The 19,627-nt window shown below is 39.4% G+C and overlaps 1 protein-coding gene across 7 annotated transcripts in view; it reads right to left on the bottom strand.

The window, feature by feature from the left end:
- Window positions 1-1,462: 1,462 nt before the first annotated feature.
- Window positions 1,463-19,627, bottom strand: part of LOC123501375 (TP53-binding protein 1-like) — a 55,396-nt gene continuing 37,231 nt past the window's right edge. For 6 of the 7 annotated variants that reach the window (XM_045250182.1, XM_045250181.1, XM_045250178.1 and 3 more), the window contains 4 exons: window positions 13,343-13,405; window positions 12,612-12,904; window positions 12,095-12,326; window positions 1,463-10,116 (listed from right to left, as the gene is read on the bottom strand). In XM_045250182.1, the coding sequence (XP_045106117.1) occupies window positions 9,899-10,116; window positions 12,095-12,326; window positions 12,612-12,904; window positions 13,343-13,405 (806 nt within the window). In that variant the 3' untranslated portion in view covers window positions 1,463-9,898. Of the gene's footprint in view, window positions 10,117-12,094; window positions 12,327-12,611; window positions 12,905-13,342; window positions 13,457-19,627 lie in introns of those variants that run through there. The other variant, XM_045250184.1, reaches the window with a different exon arrangement.

Here is a 19,627-nt window from a genome sequence, read left to right as displayed (position 1 = left end):
GGAAGCTGAACAGTGCTTCCCATACACTCTTAAAGTGTGCCTACAGGCGCTATAGGCCTTACCGTAAAAAAAAATAAATAAAAAAGAAAAAATAAATAAAATAAAATAAATAAATAAATAAAATAGAAATTTAACTCGCAAAAATATTTATGTCTAGAAAATTTGTTCTAAATATTGCATGGACATCCCCAAGAGGAAGAGACTTAACAAGATATAGCTAGGTGTGCTGCTTTGCTTTATGTTAGCAACAATTGGTGGACAGTTTTGCCTTATACATAGTTACATTTTAGGACTTGCTCTTTCTGAAATTCATCCAGTTTTCTCTCAAGGTGATGCCATTGTTCACCATTCTGCATGCACAGAAAAGAGTACTTCTTCAGATTCAGTCTTGACCTTAACACCTTTAGTGCTGGGATACATTTTTACCTTGACATTTGTGTACAATTAGGCCATTTTATTGACATTAGGAAGGGTCTATGGAGGTCAGAAGATTAATGGCCGTCTTCACTATTTTAATCCCTACAAAAGTTCCTGAGGCTGTATAAAATCATCAAATAGTAGCCAGAATAAATATGGTAGTGCATCATGGTACAGAAGGGGTTAATTGGTTTAAAGATTTTCTTTGAGCATCCCTTCGTACCAAAGCCATCACTTCTCATAATAATCATGCCGTCACAGCAGTCTCTGTTGTACCTTCTGCTTAACATCTTCGTGTTTCAGTAATAGCTCCTCTTGCTTTTTTACATGCAAGTATTGGCAACTTTAGTTTTCAGTTTTCAGTCTCTCTTCATACTAGGCAACATTTTAATTTCTAATCTTACTTAATTCACCATTTTCCCACATTTTTTGCATTGTACTATCATCAGTATTCAGATGTCCTCTCCTCATTTGCTTTAGTTATTTCCAGAGCCAGTTTTTTTTCTCCGGTTCATTGTTTATGGGCATTTTTTTTTTTTTAATACCATTGTCTTCCTTAATAGTTCTTAGGTATGTACACATCCATCATCAATGGAATGCAGGTCACATTCTACTGTCTTACTTCCACTATTTTCAATGCACTGTAGTGGAAGTAATTAAAATTCTTTTCTTTTATGATTCTACAGATCATTTCTGGTTCTGAGGTTTCAGTTTACTGAAATTTTTCTCAGTGGTTTCCTATGCCCTTTCCTTTCAGGTGACTGATCTTTCTTGAGCTCCATACTGCTATTGAATAAACACTAACCACTTTTTGTTACATCCCCTACCTTGGAGCATATGAGAAGCTGGCCTGAAGGCTGATGGATAAAATGAGCAGTGAGAACCTCTTGCTAGGAATTAAAGCCCTTTCAGGACACATAATAGCACTAATCCAACACCTTACATACTGAGCAGGGCAAGACTATCACAAAGACCCAAGTGGTTGTCACTCAGCCTTGACTCTCCTGCTACCACATGAACAAGGACAATAAATCATACCAGCGGGCGCTCTTTGACATTTATGGCACAGACTATGAATGTATTCCTGGTGTGAAGGGTTGTACAGAGCTTAATGTTAAGAGGTGGATGTCCTCACAGTGGGGTGGTGGTGGTGGTGGTGGTGATAATGTACAAGTTTTAAAAGGGCACTACATTAATTTTCTTTGGGTGTTTGCACTTTTTTTTCTGAAAGATTTGACAAAACGGGTAAAAAATAACTTGCATATGACGTTGCACACACACTCACGCACACACACATTTTTCTCATATCCTCATACATTGGTGATAAAACCTTAACCTACATTTTTTTTCTTATTTATTTCTTATTTTTTTTATGTGACTGCACAGCTCTAAAAATGAAGGAAATTCAATGCCTGACTGCATGCTGCCTGCTGTGTGTGATGAGTCCAGGGGTGAGGCAGGGCATTGCCTGTCAAACTCGTCATCAACACAAGCGCTTCTGTCCTCACAAACTCTAATAGCAGCTGATATGTACTGTAATTACAACATTATTCCTTAGGGGACTGGTGCCTGTCATCTGCCAAATATCAATCATACAACCTGTCAATTGTTGGCTAGTGGTATCTTTAACCTGATTGGATTTTGATTGGATAAACACAATACACTGGCAACCAGAGATAAGGAAACATATAGGGCAGATTACACAAGTTTGCCCATTTCACAGTTTGGCTTTCTAATGTGAAGTTTTAGAAAATAATCCTTTTGATAAAAAAAGAAAAACTAGAAGCAGATTACTGATCATGCCACTAATTCAATACAAAAGAAACAATTCCTTTCATATATAACACTGGTCTGCATTTCAAAACTTTTTTGAAAAGGTCAATGGTTTTCCAACTGATTTGTGACCATTTTTACATGCTGAATTAAAAAATACAGTTTATTTTCCCGGGTCATGTCCGGTTTCTAAGATACAGTCAACTTCTTTTCCAGCATATTTTTCTAAAATATTGCAATCCAAGCATTTATGGGCTTTGTTTTTGCAAAACCAGGTAGTAGGTAACCTTTAATAAATATTTTCATTTCTGCTTTTTAGGTCTATAAAAATGGATTGGAAGTGTAAAAAACATCCTAATAGGTTTTGTTACATCTGCGGACATGTTATTCTGCCAGACCGTCAAGCAAAAATCATTGATTTTGTGAAGAAGGCACATCACGCTTACTTTGGAGTCAAAATATCTATTGCAAAACATGTGTAGAGAACTTACAGGATTGGAGGAAGAAGAAAAGGAAGAGTATACCATTTGGTGTCCCAATGGTGAGGAGGGAAGGGAAAGATCATGTTACCGACTACTACTTTTGCATGACAAATCTAAAAGGCATCAATTGCAAGAACAAGCACCATGTTCAATACCCTGATGTTCCTTCTGCCATAAAACCAGTCCCCCATGTCCCTGATCTTCCTGTTTCTGAGCTAAATGTCACCATGGAATCTAGTTCTGATTCCAAATCTAGTGACACGATTGATACAGCCAAGTGTGATTAATACAGGCCGGAAGACGACGACCAACCGGTGCGTTTGACCCAAGCCGAACTCAATGACCTGACATGAGACCTGAACCTTTCGAAGGAGTCTGCCCAGATACTGGGTTCTCGTTTTCGAGAGAAACGTCTACTGGCGCCAGGAACAACATTCTATTGATGTCAGGACCGAGAGAGAATTTAGAAATTTTTTCATGTTTGATGAAACATCTTCACTGGTTTACTGTAGCAATATTGCTGACCTGATTGAATTACTTGGTCTGAAGTATGATCCTATGGAATGGAGACTTTTCATTGATTCATCTAACAGAAGTCTCAAAGCAGTTCTTCTGAATATCGCAAACAAGTTTTCATCGATCCCTGTTGGGCACTCAGTTGAAATGAAAGAATCCCACAAAAGTATGGAACGTCTGTTGTCTGCTCTGAACTACCAGAAACATAAATGGTTGATCTGTGGAGATCCTAAAGTTGTTGGACTCATCCTAGGACTTCGAGGTGGTTACACAAAGTATCCATGCTTTCTGTGCTTATGGGATAGCCTTGTTGATGACCAGCATTATGTCAGACAAGAGTGGCCATCAAGACAAGGATTAAAACCTGGGTCACACAACATTTTGTCCCACCCTTTGGTTGAACTGAGCAAGATATTGCTTCCACCCCTCCACATCAAACTCAGTCTAATGAACAACTTTGTAAAGGCATTGGACAGGGAAGGTGGAGGATTTGCTTTCTTACATCAGAAATTTCAACGAAAAAGCATGGAGAAAATTAAGGCAGGAATATTTGATGGTCCTCAAATAAGGAAACTCATCAAGGATACTAGTTTTGATGATGCACTGAATCCTGCTGAACTATCAGCCTGGTTGTCCCTTTAGCCAGTCATTGCAAACTTCCTTGGCAACCACAGAAGTTCCCAGTATCAGAAGGTGGTTGATGAGTTAATGGAGAATTTCCGTTAACTTGGTGCGCACGTCAGTGAAAATGCACTTCCTCCGGTCTCATCTGGACTAGTTTCCAGAAAATTGTGGGTCAGTGAAGAACAGGGCGAGTGCTTTCACCAATATATCAGAGTTATGGAGGAACGTTATCAAGGCCGATTGGATGTCAACTTTCTGGCCGACTACTGCTGGTGCCGAAAGAGAGATGCGCAGTCTGATCAGCACAACGGAAGCCCCTGAAGAGACCATTCATCCATGAGTAGCTCCCTTAGTTCATTATACTCTTCTTGATATCTATTCAAAATATTTTGTAAGCCTTCTGTGAATAAATCGGTCTAATATTTTCAATATTGCCTTTTATTCACCTAGAAATAGATCGGAATTTAGGATATTTTTAATGTGCTAATATTTCATTAACCTGATCTGATTTAGTAAAATGAGCATGATAATTGGATTCAGTGTAAAAAAACTGGTCTAAAATCATGTATTATATGTTAGACCTTGAAAACATTGCAGACCAGTGTAATGCAAATAAAGATAACCAGTGACAACCACTCAAGTAATTTCTTTCAACAAGCCATCTCACACTGTCACTCACAAAGCTCACTGGTCATAGCTAGCATCTGTGCACCCTTCAGTCACTCCATAATAGGTAGTTCAACCAGTATTAGTGTACACTCACAGCCAAAAATCAAATGTATTTCTCCACTCATTTCTACTGTCTTCTAACATATAACCTTAGTCCTCATTCTTCTCGTATGGTTACAACTTCCTTGCTTACTCTGATCATCGACACTCTTTATGCATGAGTGGAGTTAGAGTGAAGGAAAGCACCAAACACTGTGAAGGTGTGCTGTTCCTGGACTTCTGACCATGACTGTACCTAACACATCAAGAAGGAACAAAATTTACACTTTGTCAAACATTATGTGGATCTTTCTACACAACACTGCAGTCACTAATTGAGGATAAAGAGATAGAATTTCTACAGGTTCACTTCAAGATGAATTTGAGCAGAAAAATGTGTCCATGTTCTAAGAGTGTATCCTATTAGAACACGGCAGTTATTTTACAAGATAACCTTCTCTTGAAATATAAATAAAACAAATCTCTTAACATATAAAATCAGAAATTAAAAGAACAGTGACAATTTTTCTCTCACCAATATGGTTAAAAATACAAATGCAATGATTTACAACCATCACAATTTACATGAGAACCAAGTCACTGCACGAAGCATTGAGTGAATCTTGAGTCTTGCAAGCTCACTGGCTCCTTGAACGGAATTCATCCCAATGAGAATCAGAGCAAAACAACTGCACTCTTGAACACCAGCACTGAATGAGACTGCAGATTATGAATACTGACAAACACGACCCCACACAGGTAAGTCATGGCATACGTTTGCCTCTCAGTGCCTGACACAAAAAAAGACAGATCTGCAGTGACATCTTCAGCATTAATATCAGGAGTAAGCTGAATTAAGTAGAACCCAACTTAATATATATCATAGCTACACACACCCTCTCTTTCTCTCTCCCTCATGTATGTCACATAAACTGACATATATCCACACCAACACATTTTCTCAATACATTCTACATAGAACATTAGCAATAAAAAAAGTTTCCTAAGACATGATTAATATTCAAACCATATAATGGCTATAATAAATGTTAAAGCTGCAAGTATCCAAGATCACAGACATTAGTGGCACAATGATCCTTATAAACCAAAAATTAGGAATTTGCTAATTCAACCTAGAATAATAATAATATGAACAAAAGAAATAATACCTTTCTTTGTCTATACATTCACCTTTAGTTCATGCAGTCTAACCCTCTTACCTATCTTTGGATACTGCCTCTTTACCACTTCCTGGTGTCCAAACACAGACATCCAAACAACAAACATACACATGTGTATGTATACATGTAAGCACACACACGCAGGCACGCGTGCACACACGCGTACGCAAACGCAAACACACACACACACACACGTACGCAAACACACACACACACCCTTAATGAGCACTCTGAAAAAAGACCTAACCAAATTATCTTCTGACTGGAAACATTAAGTATCAGGTCAGAAAGAGTATTTGATAAAGTAATTTTTCATGCTCTAGCCTTGCAATAATAATCACAATAACAACATAATAATAATAATAACAGCAACAATTATAATAATAAATCATCACATTTCATGCAATGCTCAAGATATTGCCTAGGTATAATTTTTTTCATTTACACTTTAAGAAGGAAGACCAGGAGGTTCAAATTACACAAGACACTAGTACACAATGAAGATTTATCCATCACCTGGAGGACACAGCCAGCAGCAGCTCTAGGATGAGTATGGGAGACACAGCAAGATCAGACAACCATGTGGCATAATGTCACAAGTCACAGCCAACTGTCAGAGAACACATCAGTCTGAGGCCCTCCTGCTCTACACCCTGCCCATGCTGGACAAACCTTCACAGAGTAACATCATTACTAAAAAGTATGGGAAGCCATATCACTATTTAGTTATAATTCGGAAGTAATGTGTTATGTGCTTGTGTTGAAGGTGTTCCTGTCATGAGGATGAGGATTGACTGAATGACTGACTGGAGGGAGGATGAGTGTGTGCCAGACACTTGGCACTGCTGGAAAGAAAAGAGAGATGAGAGCATGAGAGGAAAGGGATGTGGGAAAGAGAAAAGTTAAGGAAAAACTAGGATATTATGTGGAGGAGAGTTTAAAAAAAAAAAAAAAAAAAAAAAAAAAAAGTGAAGGAATGACATCAAGTTCAAAAGAGAGAAGGGAAGCTGAGGAAAGGCAGCAAAGCAAGTATGTTGGGAGAAAAGTGGGGAATGTGTGGCAGGGAGACAAAGTCACAAGAGGATGGGCAGAGTAAGAGCATTATGCTGGTGCTAGATTCTAAAATAAAGGCACCACAAAAATTGGTGCAGCTATAAGCCAATCTTATGACTTATCAAGGACTTATCAATCCATCCTGTAAACAAACCAACCTGTACACAACAAATATACTGGGAGACCACTGATAAAAACAAAACACTTTATTGCCTGAAAAAAAAAAAAATAAAAAAAAGAAACTATGTACAAACTTATAAGAATTTGAGATACTTACAAAATATTATGGTGCAAATTTTGCACAATAATAAATCAATATATGTACAATACAAAAATACACAAACGAAAACACAAATCAATAGAAATTCTATAAGTGAATATTTAAATGAAGGTAAGTGAACATTAACAAATTGAGTTGGAATGTAGGAATAACTAAAAGTTTCATAAAGTGATGATTCTAGGGAGGGAATGATGATCAGAAAGAATGAATTAGCACTGAAATGATGAGACAAAAAGTATATAAGATGAGGAAATATACGTGTGTGGTGCTGATGTTGCCTTGTCAAGATAGCCTATGAGACACACACACACACACACACACACACACACACACACACACACACACACACACACACACACACACACACACACACACACACACACACACACACCTGCAGGCACAGTCATGGTCAAAAGTTAAGTAGCCTGTCCCTGACTCATAATGCTGTTTTCTCCCTGAAGTCCCTTGATCTCCCTGCAATCCGTAAAGTTAACAGGCTTCATAAGATCACATCAATTCAGAATGTATGAACAAGCTGAGCAGTGGAAGTACAGACACTCCCCAACAAACAAGAATCCCTACAGGTCCACAATATTTGACACTACACTACAGATTTGAATTCACCATGTCTCCCACCTAGCGCCACCTTTTGCTGCTACCCACACTGGGCTGCAGCAGACCAAAAGAGAGAGCCACCATGTTGTTTACACTCAACTCCCTATCTGCTAAGACCTGTTTAATTATGCCCAAAGATTTTTTTGCATTATTAATACTTTTTCACTTTTTGATTATCAGTCATGACTGGTGACAAGCATAAGGCTGGCAACAGTGGCAACACTGCTAAGAACTGTCAAGCCATCTCAATGGCCATCTAAAAAAAAAAATAATAATAAATAAAAAAAAAATAAAAAAATAATAAAATAAAATAAGTGATGGCAGGAAAAAATAGGAAATTAGCACATGTTTCCAATAGAGTAAATAGTGAGTACATATTATATTTGTACAATTAAGGACTTATGAACATAATGATTTATAAATGACCATCTGCAAACTAACTCAAGTTGGGTGGTGTCTATTATGTTGCTTGACTAGTGACCATGACTGTACTAGGCAGGGAAGCCACCAGTGGCTCCACACACAAAGCAGGTGGGGAGGTACAAGCCCTGACCACATATTTGTCTTTCCTTGTTGGTGAATGAAAAAGAGATCCTTGGTAACATCTGGTGAAGGTAAACTTAGGTAATATACATAGATGTCACATTTATCCCTGTCAAGTCCAAACAACAACAAAACAAACAGGTGCTGATTTTATTGCTGCAGTACTCCAATGTCCAACGTCTTGGTCTAGGAGATGCAATGCAAGGTTCCCAAACTGTATGCTTGAAGGACTTCCGAAGTTCTGCTCCAGGCCAGGAGACAGCCTTTGAACTGGTTTCTCCTCTTGCCTATTTCCTTTACTTCAGATGAGTCTTCATACATTTCCTCTTTATTTCCAACAATAATGTAAAGTGTTTATTATTATTCTTAATCATATTTTTTCAAAGTACTGTCCTTCACAATGTTTCTGAATAAATTATTTTTATCTATGTAATGGGTTATCCAATGGAACTTTCTTAACACAACACAGCTGACTGATTGATTGATGGGGCACAGGTGTGAGGAGACCACTGCTCATGGTGGACTGCTGCCTCTATCACTGGATTACTAAATTGAGTAAGTTGTGCATCAACCTCTATGTAACTTGACTATGCCAGTTAACTGCCTCTGGTTGCCCAAATCCTTCAAACAAACAGACAGGGATTTTTGGATTGCATCTTGAGTATTTTTCACTTGTGTGCCTCAGTTCCTCTGTTCCCAAACTTATGGCACATTTGATGCAATTATAAAAACTTACAAAATAAAGTGCGATTTAACCAACAGCTACCATACACGCCAACCTTTTACAATGTCCTGACAGCTTCTCTGGCAGAGTGAGACCACCACCTCACCCCATGTAGCTTTGTGCTTCAGTCTTTAAGGTTTGTTTTCAGCACACGCTAACAAGATTCATTCTGCAGTCATAAAAAATGTAATTATCACTATGCTAAACTCATATCTGCATATTCCTATGTACACACACACAAACACATGCACACACAGCCGACAGCACTTACAAAAAGAATAGATGGACTTGTATGCTGATTTGTAAAAATTTCTTGCCAAGAGAAATACCCTCTCCTTGTGAGCAGGACATTAACATGTTTGTGGACTCATGGGGCTCTGGCTGGCAGCGAGCCAGCGAGCCAAGGAGCCAGGGAGCCAGTGTGGGCTAACACTCGCCTTGTGAGGCCTCTCAGCCAGTGCTGCACCTCTGGCTCAGGTCAAGTTTGGTCAACCTGCTAGGGAGGCACACACTGCCAAACCCTAAATTGTACTAGGTCACAAGTATGTGCATATCAATTTCAGAAGTAATAAAAATATCAATACAGAAATTTTAAAACCTTGTCTGTTAATCCATCTTTCCTAATGGTTCCTTCAGAGGAGAGATGATGGAGGTTTGAAATCTAAAATAAGTATGACATTATATGAATGTATATAATTAATGATGGAATTGAAATGATATGATTCACCTCCTACTTGCTGCCTACCAAAATCTACTGTGACAACAAGCTTTATACAGAACACTACACTGAGGCTCAATTGTGGTGCAACAGTTACAATCCAGGTGGAAGTGAGGAGGAAAATTCCTTACTGTTGTATCTTCATCTACACACATAAAACTTCTCATCTCCACAGACAGGGAAATGTGTCAAAAAACTCTTCTATGGCAATCTAGCCAAAAACTGGTTCCTATTAACATACTCTCCACTTTGTAAATCCAGAGTTCAGTTTTCCCCTCTGGCGCTGGAGCCCGACGGCCTCCCCAGTGGCCGCAGGAAGGACTCATGGGAAAGCTGCGTGCCCTGAATGAGGGACTGGATCACCCACTCAGTGGACACTACAGGCAGGCCCAGCTGTCTGGCCCGCTGCTCTTCGTCTTGGGGCAGGCTGCTGTCCCCCACCACCAGCGTCATACTCTTGTCCAACACGCGGTTCAGATTTCCTGCCAACACAGTCATGCTTGTCACCAAACACTAAACACCTCAAACACCAACATTATTCAAGGTCATCATATGCTTACAAGTTTTACTCATTGATGGAAAAGAGTGGAGTGTTTAAGACATTCTGCAATGACAGCACTACCCCTTTGTTATAGATGTACACAGGTACAAGCAATATCACACAGGACAGCCAGCATACCGTCCACTTTAGCTGCTGATACCGATGACACAGCAAGGCTGGCATCACACATGGACTGGGCCACTGTGTTGGTGCCTTATCATTTCAACAACAAACCCTAAGCCAGCAACTCTTCAACCACTTTATTTTCCCTTAATTATTAAAAAGTTAGATAAGACAGCATATTTTACATATTTTCCTTGATGATGGAGCTAGAGCATTGTATTAAATCTTTTGTTCAACTGAGTGACCTACATAGCAGGTGCAGCAATGTCTCCACAGGGCACAGCAGCATCCTGTTGGCCATGGTCACTCAGGGTGGCACAGTGCTAACAGGTCCATAGCCAACACCACCAGTACTATTTAATGGTCTGGATCCACAATAGCTCAAATAATTTGTGCCAAGCTGTCACACTCTAGCAAAGCTTAATGCGGGATTCCATCACGACACACTGTTTTATCTCACCAGCTGCAGTTGTCAAAGAAGTACTGTAAATTATTCCACACACTATACAATCAAATTGCAAGCATATGTTGGCACAAATACTTAATTTTTCCAAGTATTATAGTTGACCATTTTATTATTGAAGTACAACAATATACAGGCTACCCCGGCTTAACGAAGGGGTTACGTTCCTAAAAAACCCTTCGTTAAGCGAAACTTCATTAAGCGAACCGATTATACCAAGTTTAACCCCTGACTTGAACTTCCATTGAGTAAACAAAGTGAGAGTGCATCATAGTACAGTGAAAGGTTTAATGAAAGTAAAAATTATGAAGTTAAACATTTAGGCAGTTAAATTTAAGTCATTATAATGTACACTAATGTATGTATGTACGTAATTTTATAATGTTGATGATCTTAAATTTATGAAGGGAGGGAGAGTGAAACGGGAAAGACATTAACCAGCAACCTGTGGAATGTAAACAAACGGCACATCATTGTATCACATACAAAACTTATGTACCACATTTTATCCATTGTAGAGTCACGAGTTCAGGTGGTTCTTTTAGCTTGCAAGGAAGATACGGTCTCACCAGCCTTCTTTATAGAGTCTGCTGACTTGAAAATAGTAGAGACAGTAGATGGAGTCAAGATGGTGGCCAGCAATGCTATTAGTTTTCTCGCCTCTCTCGTGTCTGTGAATAATATCCAGCTTCACTTCAAGAGTAAGAGACTTCCTGGTCTTCTTAGCAACGCTAGGCGACATTGCAGGGCATTTTGGTGGTAAGTTGAGCGAGGGAAGACGAGCTGGTGCTGACGCTGCTATTGTTTTGAACAGGGGAGTGAGTGGTGCACGTGTTGTCCATGAGAGGCGCTGGTGTATTCAAAAGTCTGTCGGCTTGCGTGATACGGCGGGGCTTTCAAACTTAGAAAAAATTACCTGGATAAAACTTCGTTAAAGCGAGTTTGGTGTTTGTTAAACGAGCAGATGGTAGTAAAATGAAACCTTCGTTGTAGCGAAATTTCGTTGTGTGAACCTTCATTAAGCGAGGGTTGCCTGTATCTATATTTTACATGTACACTTTGTAGTACAACTGTTACCTCATTTCAAATACTCCCAGCAAGACCAGCACACCACAGCCATTTTCTATTCTTCCCAACAGCACAAAATGAGTTCCATGACATCACTTGTTGCTCAGTTTACCCTGCTTGCAGCAAAAGTAGGCAGCATGCTGGGAAAAATTTGGCCAGTGTGACATTGCCTTAAGTTGTAAAGTAAGTGGACCTCCAGGTGTTGCAAAGCGAGGCGAGATGTGTTTGTCTCCACAACTTAGCCATTACTGAGGACAACACTCACCTGTTCTGGGCCGCACTCTGACTTTGGCTCCCGCTGAGTCCAGCAGAGGCTGCCACAGGGGACAGAATTCAGAATTGTCCGAGGAGCCCAGGAATATGCGCTGCCCTGACAGCAGGTATCTCCGCATGAGGAACCCGCCCTCCTCCTCCTCCAACAGGTTCTGCTCACAGACTTCTCCTGACTCTTGCTCACCAGATGGTAAAAGGTACAGCTTCCATGGCAGTGCTTTGTTCTGTGAAGGGAGAGAAGAGTAAGTAAAGACTGACAAATGTTGGTGATAACCTTTCCACACCTGTCACAAGGCCCCACATTCATCATACATCATACCAATTCCAAGTTTTAATAGCAAGGAGATCCAGATTCTAGAAGACTTGAGAGAAAAGGCATCAAAGGAATAAACAAATAAAAAGAGAGATAGAGAGAGAGAGAAAAAAAATTGATGTGGTACCACATCAGGAAGAAGAGGAGAAGAGTTCCCCACATGTAGAGAAATGACATAAGTGCTTGACTCCCCCACCTGCTTGCATGAGTTGATGACCCACTGGAAGGAGACAATGGGCACCCCAGAGGCCAAGCACTGGATGTACTTGGCGGTGCGGCAGTGAGTGTTGGAGATGAGGAGGAGAGTGGTGTTGCTGGAGGATGGACAACCACTCTTCTTCTTTGTCTTCTGTGGCATCTTGGTAACAGAGGAGCTGGTGCCTTGTTCTGCCAGAATGATCTCTGCCTCTGAGTATTTTTCCAAGACGTTTCCACTTCCACGGCGGATTTGGGCAGCCATGTACTCCTTGTCAAATGGTGGGAGGTTCTCTGAAGATTTAATTACAAGTACAATGGTGAGAAGTGTGCTCAATTATGTATATACCAGCCATATTTGTGATAGTATATATATATATATTTACAAAAGTGATTAATAAGCAAATGAGTAAATCTGCATATTAATAGAGAATACAAAGCTGATCCTCAGTCTCTTTCTTATATGTATACTAGCATCTTTAAATGTGTGTGTGTGTGTGTGTGTGTTTCACTGTTTGATCTGCTGCAGTCTCTGATGAGACAGCCAGACGTTACCCTACGGAACGAGCTCAGAGCTCATTATTTCCAACCTTCGGATAGGCCTGAGACCAGGCACACAACACACACCGGGACAACAAGGTCACAACTCCTCGATTTATATCCCGTACCTACGTGTGTGTGTGTGTGTGTGTGTGTGTGTGTGTGTGTGTGTGTGGCAAGGTATACACTCACCATTGTCCAGACTCTGGTTCTTGCGGATGCTGCTGTCGCCGCTGGTCATTAGGATGGTGTAGCCTGCAACGAAACACTCCCTCACACATCATTCCTCACCAAACCTCCTTCACACTAAAAAAACATAAAATGCTTAGAAAACATAAACTTGGAAACTGTAAAGACTAGAATTAAAGTTACATGTGATAATATTTCACATTTCTAAGCACAAGAAAAAACAGATTATAACTATACAAACAACTTCCCAGAAAAAAAAATTACTGTTGATCCTCGCTAACTCGGACTAATAGGGAGAAAGGTTGGTCCAACAAACACGAATGTCCGACTCATACGAATTCCACCCTCGACACACACACACACACACACACACACACACACACACACGAGTGTGCACACTTTTAAAGTAAGATTGGATAAGTGTAGATATGGAGACGGGGCCACACGAGCATAAAGCCCAGGCCCTGTAAAACTACGACTAGGTAAATACAACTAGGTAAATACACACACACACACACACACACACACACACACACACACACACACAATGTCCAGTGAAGGTAAATATAAACTGTAGCCTGCGTTTGAGCCATCAGCTGGTTTGTTTACGTCTGCGCAACATGGCGGCCGTGAACTCGAAAGAGGAATCAGACTTCACAGGGTTTCAAGGAATAATGGAGAAGAGCGCTTATGTGAAGAAAATTCTGGAGTTAGAAGGTAAAATTGAAAAACTGTTTGAAAAGTATGAGGGCCTGGAAACGAGTTATGACAATGTAAGAGAGACTGTGCCGATATGAAGAAGGAAAATGCAGCACTGAAAGAGGAAGTTAAGCTAATTAAAGTGAATTAAAAATGTGGAGAATCTCTAGGAAAAGTGATGGAGAAGCAGGCTGAATGGAAAAAAGTCAGGAAGTGGAAAGAAAGGAGGTAAATTACAAAGTTGCAAGTCTGGAAAAGGAAATCAAAGAGTCAGGGGAGAAAACTTTGGGCCTTGCTGAAATTATAGATCAACAGATCATAGAAGAGAAGATAGCTGAGAAAGTGGTGAAGGTTATTAAGTCAAATGAGACATTGGTGAGGGAAACTGTAGACAAAAAGAGATGTGTGGTGATATTTGGTGTGGAGGAGGATAAGACACCGAGTAAAATGGAGAGAGAGAAAACATAAAAAGGTGATAAATAATATCATTAATGTGGTGCAAGAGGAGGAAAAGACCTAGTACAAGAAATAGAGGACTTCCATAGAATTGGAAAGTTCACAAGAGAAGGTATGAGGCCAATAAGAATCAAACTTAAGTCACAAAAGGATGTAGATGAATTGGTGGAGAAGTCATGGAGGCTAGCCCAGCAGGAAACAACAAGGAAGATTTGGTTGAGAAGAGATCTCGGTGAAAAGGAAAGAGAAATGTTAAATGAGTTGAGAAAGGAGGCTTTGAAAAAAATGAAGAGAGGACAGAAGAAGAGAAGAAAGAGTTTTTCTGGAGAATCTTGGATATGAGACTGAGGAAGTGGTTCATAACCCAGAAAAGTACAGCAAGAAAGGACTAAAGAAACTTACATATGAGCGAAATGTAATGTATTCCAACATAAATGGAGTGATATCGGGATTTTAGAACTCAACGATTACTTGAGGGACAAGAACCCAGATATTGTGGGTCTTACTGAAACAAAACTGAGAGAGGGAGAAGACCTGATGAAGGTTGGAGAAGGAAATATAACGTTTGGAAAAGAAATAGAGTAGGTAAGATGGGAGGAGGAGTGATGTTGCTGGTTAAAAAGATATAAAGGTGGATCAAGTGAAAAAGGTATGGGAAAGGCAGAAGTGCTAAAGATCAGAGCAGAAACTAATGAAGGAAAAAGAGGCACTACATAGTGGTGTACGTACCACCTAAGACAAATGCATGGTCAGTACAGGAATATGAAGAAATGATAAGTGATACAGGAACATGTCTGGAAGAAATGTTGGGTGGCTGTGAACGAACTATAATGATGGGAGATTTTAATTGTAAAGAGGTGTGTTGGGAGGACTGGTCAATGGAAGGATCAGAGACAACATGGGGAAATACACTATTGACACTGGCAATGGAAAATGTGTTAACTCAGTGGGTCAAAGAAGATACTAGGTTTGGAGGAGAGGGAGCATCGTCAAGACTGGACTTGGTCTTTAGTACAGAGCCAATGGTCATTGAGGAGATGAGGGTGGAGTGCCCTTTAGCAAAGAGTGATCATGCAGTTTTGGAGTTCAAGGTGATAGATGAAGAGAAATCTAGAAGAAATGAAGAATATAAAGTGGGAAGATGGAATTATGCCAAGACAGATTTTGGAAACCTAAAGAAATTCTTTCAAGAGACAAATTGGATGAAATTCAAGAGTGCTAAGGAGCAAATGAAAAGTGGAAGGAATTTATAAAAATATACAAAGAAGGTGAGAAAAATTTGTACCAATAAGACAACATAGAGAAGTTGGAAAGCAGGACTGGTTTAACGATAGATGTGAAAAGGCTAGAACAAGAAAAGAGGATGCATGGAAGAGGTGGAGAAGGAAAAGACGGATTAAGCAGTGGGAAAGTTACAAAAGAGCAAGAAATGAATATGTGTTGATTAGAAGAGAAGAAAGAAAGAAACAAGAAAAGGATATAATTGATAAATGTAAAGACCAACCAAGGCTTTTTACAGACATGTGAACAACAACATCAAAAATAGAGAAAGTATTGAAAGTTTAGAAGTAAATGGAGTATGCAGTGAAGATCCCAGGAAATGGCAGAGGCTATGAATGGATGCTTTCGGAAGGTATTCACAAAGGAGACTGCTTTTGACAAACCACTGGTAATGGAACAGAAAGGGATTATGAAGGAGTTTCAAGTAACTGTGGAGGAGATCAAGAACATGATGGGGAGTTTAGAAGTGAGAAAAGCTGTGGGACCTGATGGGGTATCAGGATGGATTTTAAGAGAATGCAGGAGCAATTGGCAGAAAAAGTTTGTGAAGTAATTGATGCCTCATTAAGGGAAGGTGTAGTGCCCCAAGACTGGAAAAGAGCTAACATTGTCCCAATCTATAAATCAGGTAACAAGAGAGACCCATTGAACTATAGACCAGTGTCACTTACAAGTGTGGTAGCTAAGATGTGTGAGAGGGTGGTGAAGACTAGATGGACAGACTTCTTGGAGAAAAATGACATACTTTGTGAGTGTCAATTTGGTTTTAGGAAAGGGCGTTCATGCACGACAAACCTGATATGTTACTATTCGAGGGTGATAGATGTAATACAGGAAAGAGATGGTTGGGCTGATGGAATATATCTGGATTTAAAAAAGGCCTTTGATAAGGTACCACACCAGAGACTGATCTGGAAACTTGAAATGGTAGGAGGAGTGCATGGCAGTTTACTAAAATGGATGGAAGACTTTTGGTAGGAAGAGAAATGAGAACAATAATTAAGGACAGACCATCAGAATGGGGATTGGTGGAGAGTGGAGTTCCACAGGGATCAGTGTTGGCACCAGTAATGTTCGCAGTCTACATAAATGACATGGTGGATGGGGTGTCCAGTTATGTGAGCCTATTTGCAGACGATGCAAAATTGTTAAGAAAAGTGAGATGTGACAAAGATTGCGAACTACTCCAGGAAGACTTGGACAGAATATGGAAATGGAGCTGTACATGGCAAATGGAGTTCAACACGACAAAATGCAAGAAAATAGAGTTTGGCAAGAGTGAAAGAAGAATCAGGAGTATGTACAAGATAGGAAATGAAGACATAAAACCAGTCATGAAGAAAAAGACCTTGGGGTGACAATTACCAATGACCTATCGCCAGAGAGACATATAAACAAAATAATTGGAGAAGTATTGAACTTATTGAGGAACATAAGAGTGGCGTTCAGATATCTAGATGAAGAAATGATGAAGAAAATAATTACTGCAATGATAAGACCGAGGCTTGAATATGCAACAATACAGTGGGCTCGAACTTAAAGAAACACATAAGGAAACTAGAGAAAGTACAGAGGGCTGCAACAAAATGGTGCCTGACTTAAGAGATTTGACTTATGAAGACAGACTGAAAAGAATGCAACTTCCAACCCTGGAAAACAGAAGAGAAAGGGAGACCTGATAGCAATATACAGAGTGATGATTGGCATGGAAAAATGGATAGGGAAGATCTGTGTATGTGGAATGGAAGAATGTCGAGAGGGCATGGGAAAAACTAAAATGGCCACTTATAGGAGAGATGTGAAAAATATAGCTTCCTCATAGAAGGGTGGAAGCATGGAATAGTTTAGACGTGGAAGTGGTCAATGCAAGGAATATTCATGATTTTAAGAAAAAGCTGGACATTAATAGATATGGAGACGGGACAACACGAGCATAGCTCTTTTCCCGTATGTTACAATTAGGTAAATACAATTAGGTAAATACACACACACACACAAAGGAGACCGATTAAATTACAGAAAGGCTGATATTGAGAATCTCAAGAACTATTTTAAAAACGTAAACTGGGAAGAGATGGAAAACTCATTAACGGTTCAAGAGAAATATAACTTATTTTTGGAAATATACAAAACTGGGGTCAGGGAATATGTTCCGAAATATAGACCTAAAGAAGAAGGAAAGAAAGATTGGTTTAATGCAAGATGTGCTAGGGCAAAGGAGAAACGAGATGGAGCATGGAAAAGGTGGAGAAGAAACAGAAATCCAGAAAATAAGGAAAACTTCAAAACAGCAAGAAATGAATATGCTAAGGTGAGAAAGGAAGAAGAAAAGAACTATGAAAAGGACATTGTCGAAAATGTAAGGAACAACCAAAATTGTTCTACAGATTCATAAATGGAAAAATAAGACAAAAAGAAACAATAGAAAGGTTAAAAGGAGAGAACGGAATGGTGGAAGACCCAAAAGTATGGCAGAACTGTTAAATAGTAAATTTCATGAGGTCTTTACTAAGGAATCCAAATTTGAAAGACCACAGGGTAATAGAGACTGTCTATATGAAAGAGATTAAAGTAACCAAGCTTGAAATAAAAAGTTGATGACGGAATTGGATGAGGAAAAGGCAATGGGACCGGATGAAGTCTCAGGCAGAATACTGAAAGAATGTAGGGAAGAACTAGCAAGTCCAATATACAACATCATAAAATGCTCAATAGAAAATGGAACAGTGCCAGTGGAGTGGAAAAGAGCTGAGGTGGTTCCCATATATAAGAGCGGAAGGAAGGAAGAACCTTTAAATTACAGACCGGTATCACTAACTAGTGTAATATGCAAGATGTGTGAAAAAGTAATAAAGAAGCAATGGATCGAGTTTCTTGAAGACAACAAAATATTATCAAATAGCCAATTTGGTTTTAGAAAAGGTCGGTCATGTGTGACAAATTTATTGAGTTTCTACTCTAGAATAGTTGATAAAGTACAAGAGAGAGAGGGATGGTTGACTGTATTTATTTAGATCTAAAAAAGGCTTTTGATAAAGTGCCACATGAAAGATTACTATGGAAGTTAGAGGAGAAGGGTGGCTTAAAAGGAAGCACATTGAGATGGATGAAGAATTACTTAAGGGGGAGAGAAATAAGGACGATAGTTAAAGATATGAAGTCCAAGTGGAGAACAGTAGACAGCGGAGTGCCACAGGGGTCAGTATTGGCACCAATACTTTTTCTCGTATATATAAATGACATGCCAGAGGAGTGAACAGCTACATAAATCTGTTTATGGATGATGCGAAACTGTGCAGAGTCATTAAACAAAAAGAGGATTGTGAAATACTACAGGAAGACTTAAACAAGATCTGGAAATGGAGCAAAAAATGGGAGATGGAATTCAATGTGGACAAAAGCCATGTCATGGAAATGGGAAAAGTGAAAGACGACCAGTGGGAATCTATAAGATGGGAGATGGAGTAGAACTAGAAAAAGTAAAAAGGAAAAGGACTTGGGAGTGACAATGGAAGAAAATAATCAACCGGTTAGCCATATTGATAGAATTTTCAGAGACGATAATTTGCTAAGGAATATTGGAGTAGCATTTCACTATATGGACAAGGAAATGATGAAGAAATTGATAAGTACTAAAATAAGACCTAGATTGGAATATGCAGGAGTTGTGTGGACTCCCATAAAAAGAAACACATAAGAAAATTAGAGAGACTACAAAAATGGCTACAAGAATGGTTCCAGAATTTAAAGGGATGGCATATGAGGAGAGACTAAAGGCAATGGATCTACCAACCTTGGAGCAGAGAGAGAGAGAGGGATCTGATACAAGTTTATAAATTGATTAACGGAATG

This window comes from Portunus trituberculatus, chromosome 9 (genome assembly GCF_017591435.1).
Source record: "Portunus trituberculatus isolate SZX2019 chromosome 9, ASM1759143v1, whole genome shotgun sequence".
Classification (NCBI taxonomy): Eukaryota; Metazoa; Arthropoda; class Malacostraca; order Decapoda; family Portunidae; genus Portunus; species Portunus trituberculatus.
The sequence above is the reverse complement of the archived record's forward strand: the minus strand, read 5'-3'. Positions and strand labels throughout refer to the sequence as shown.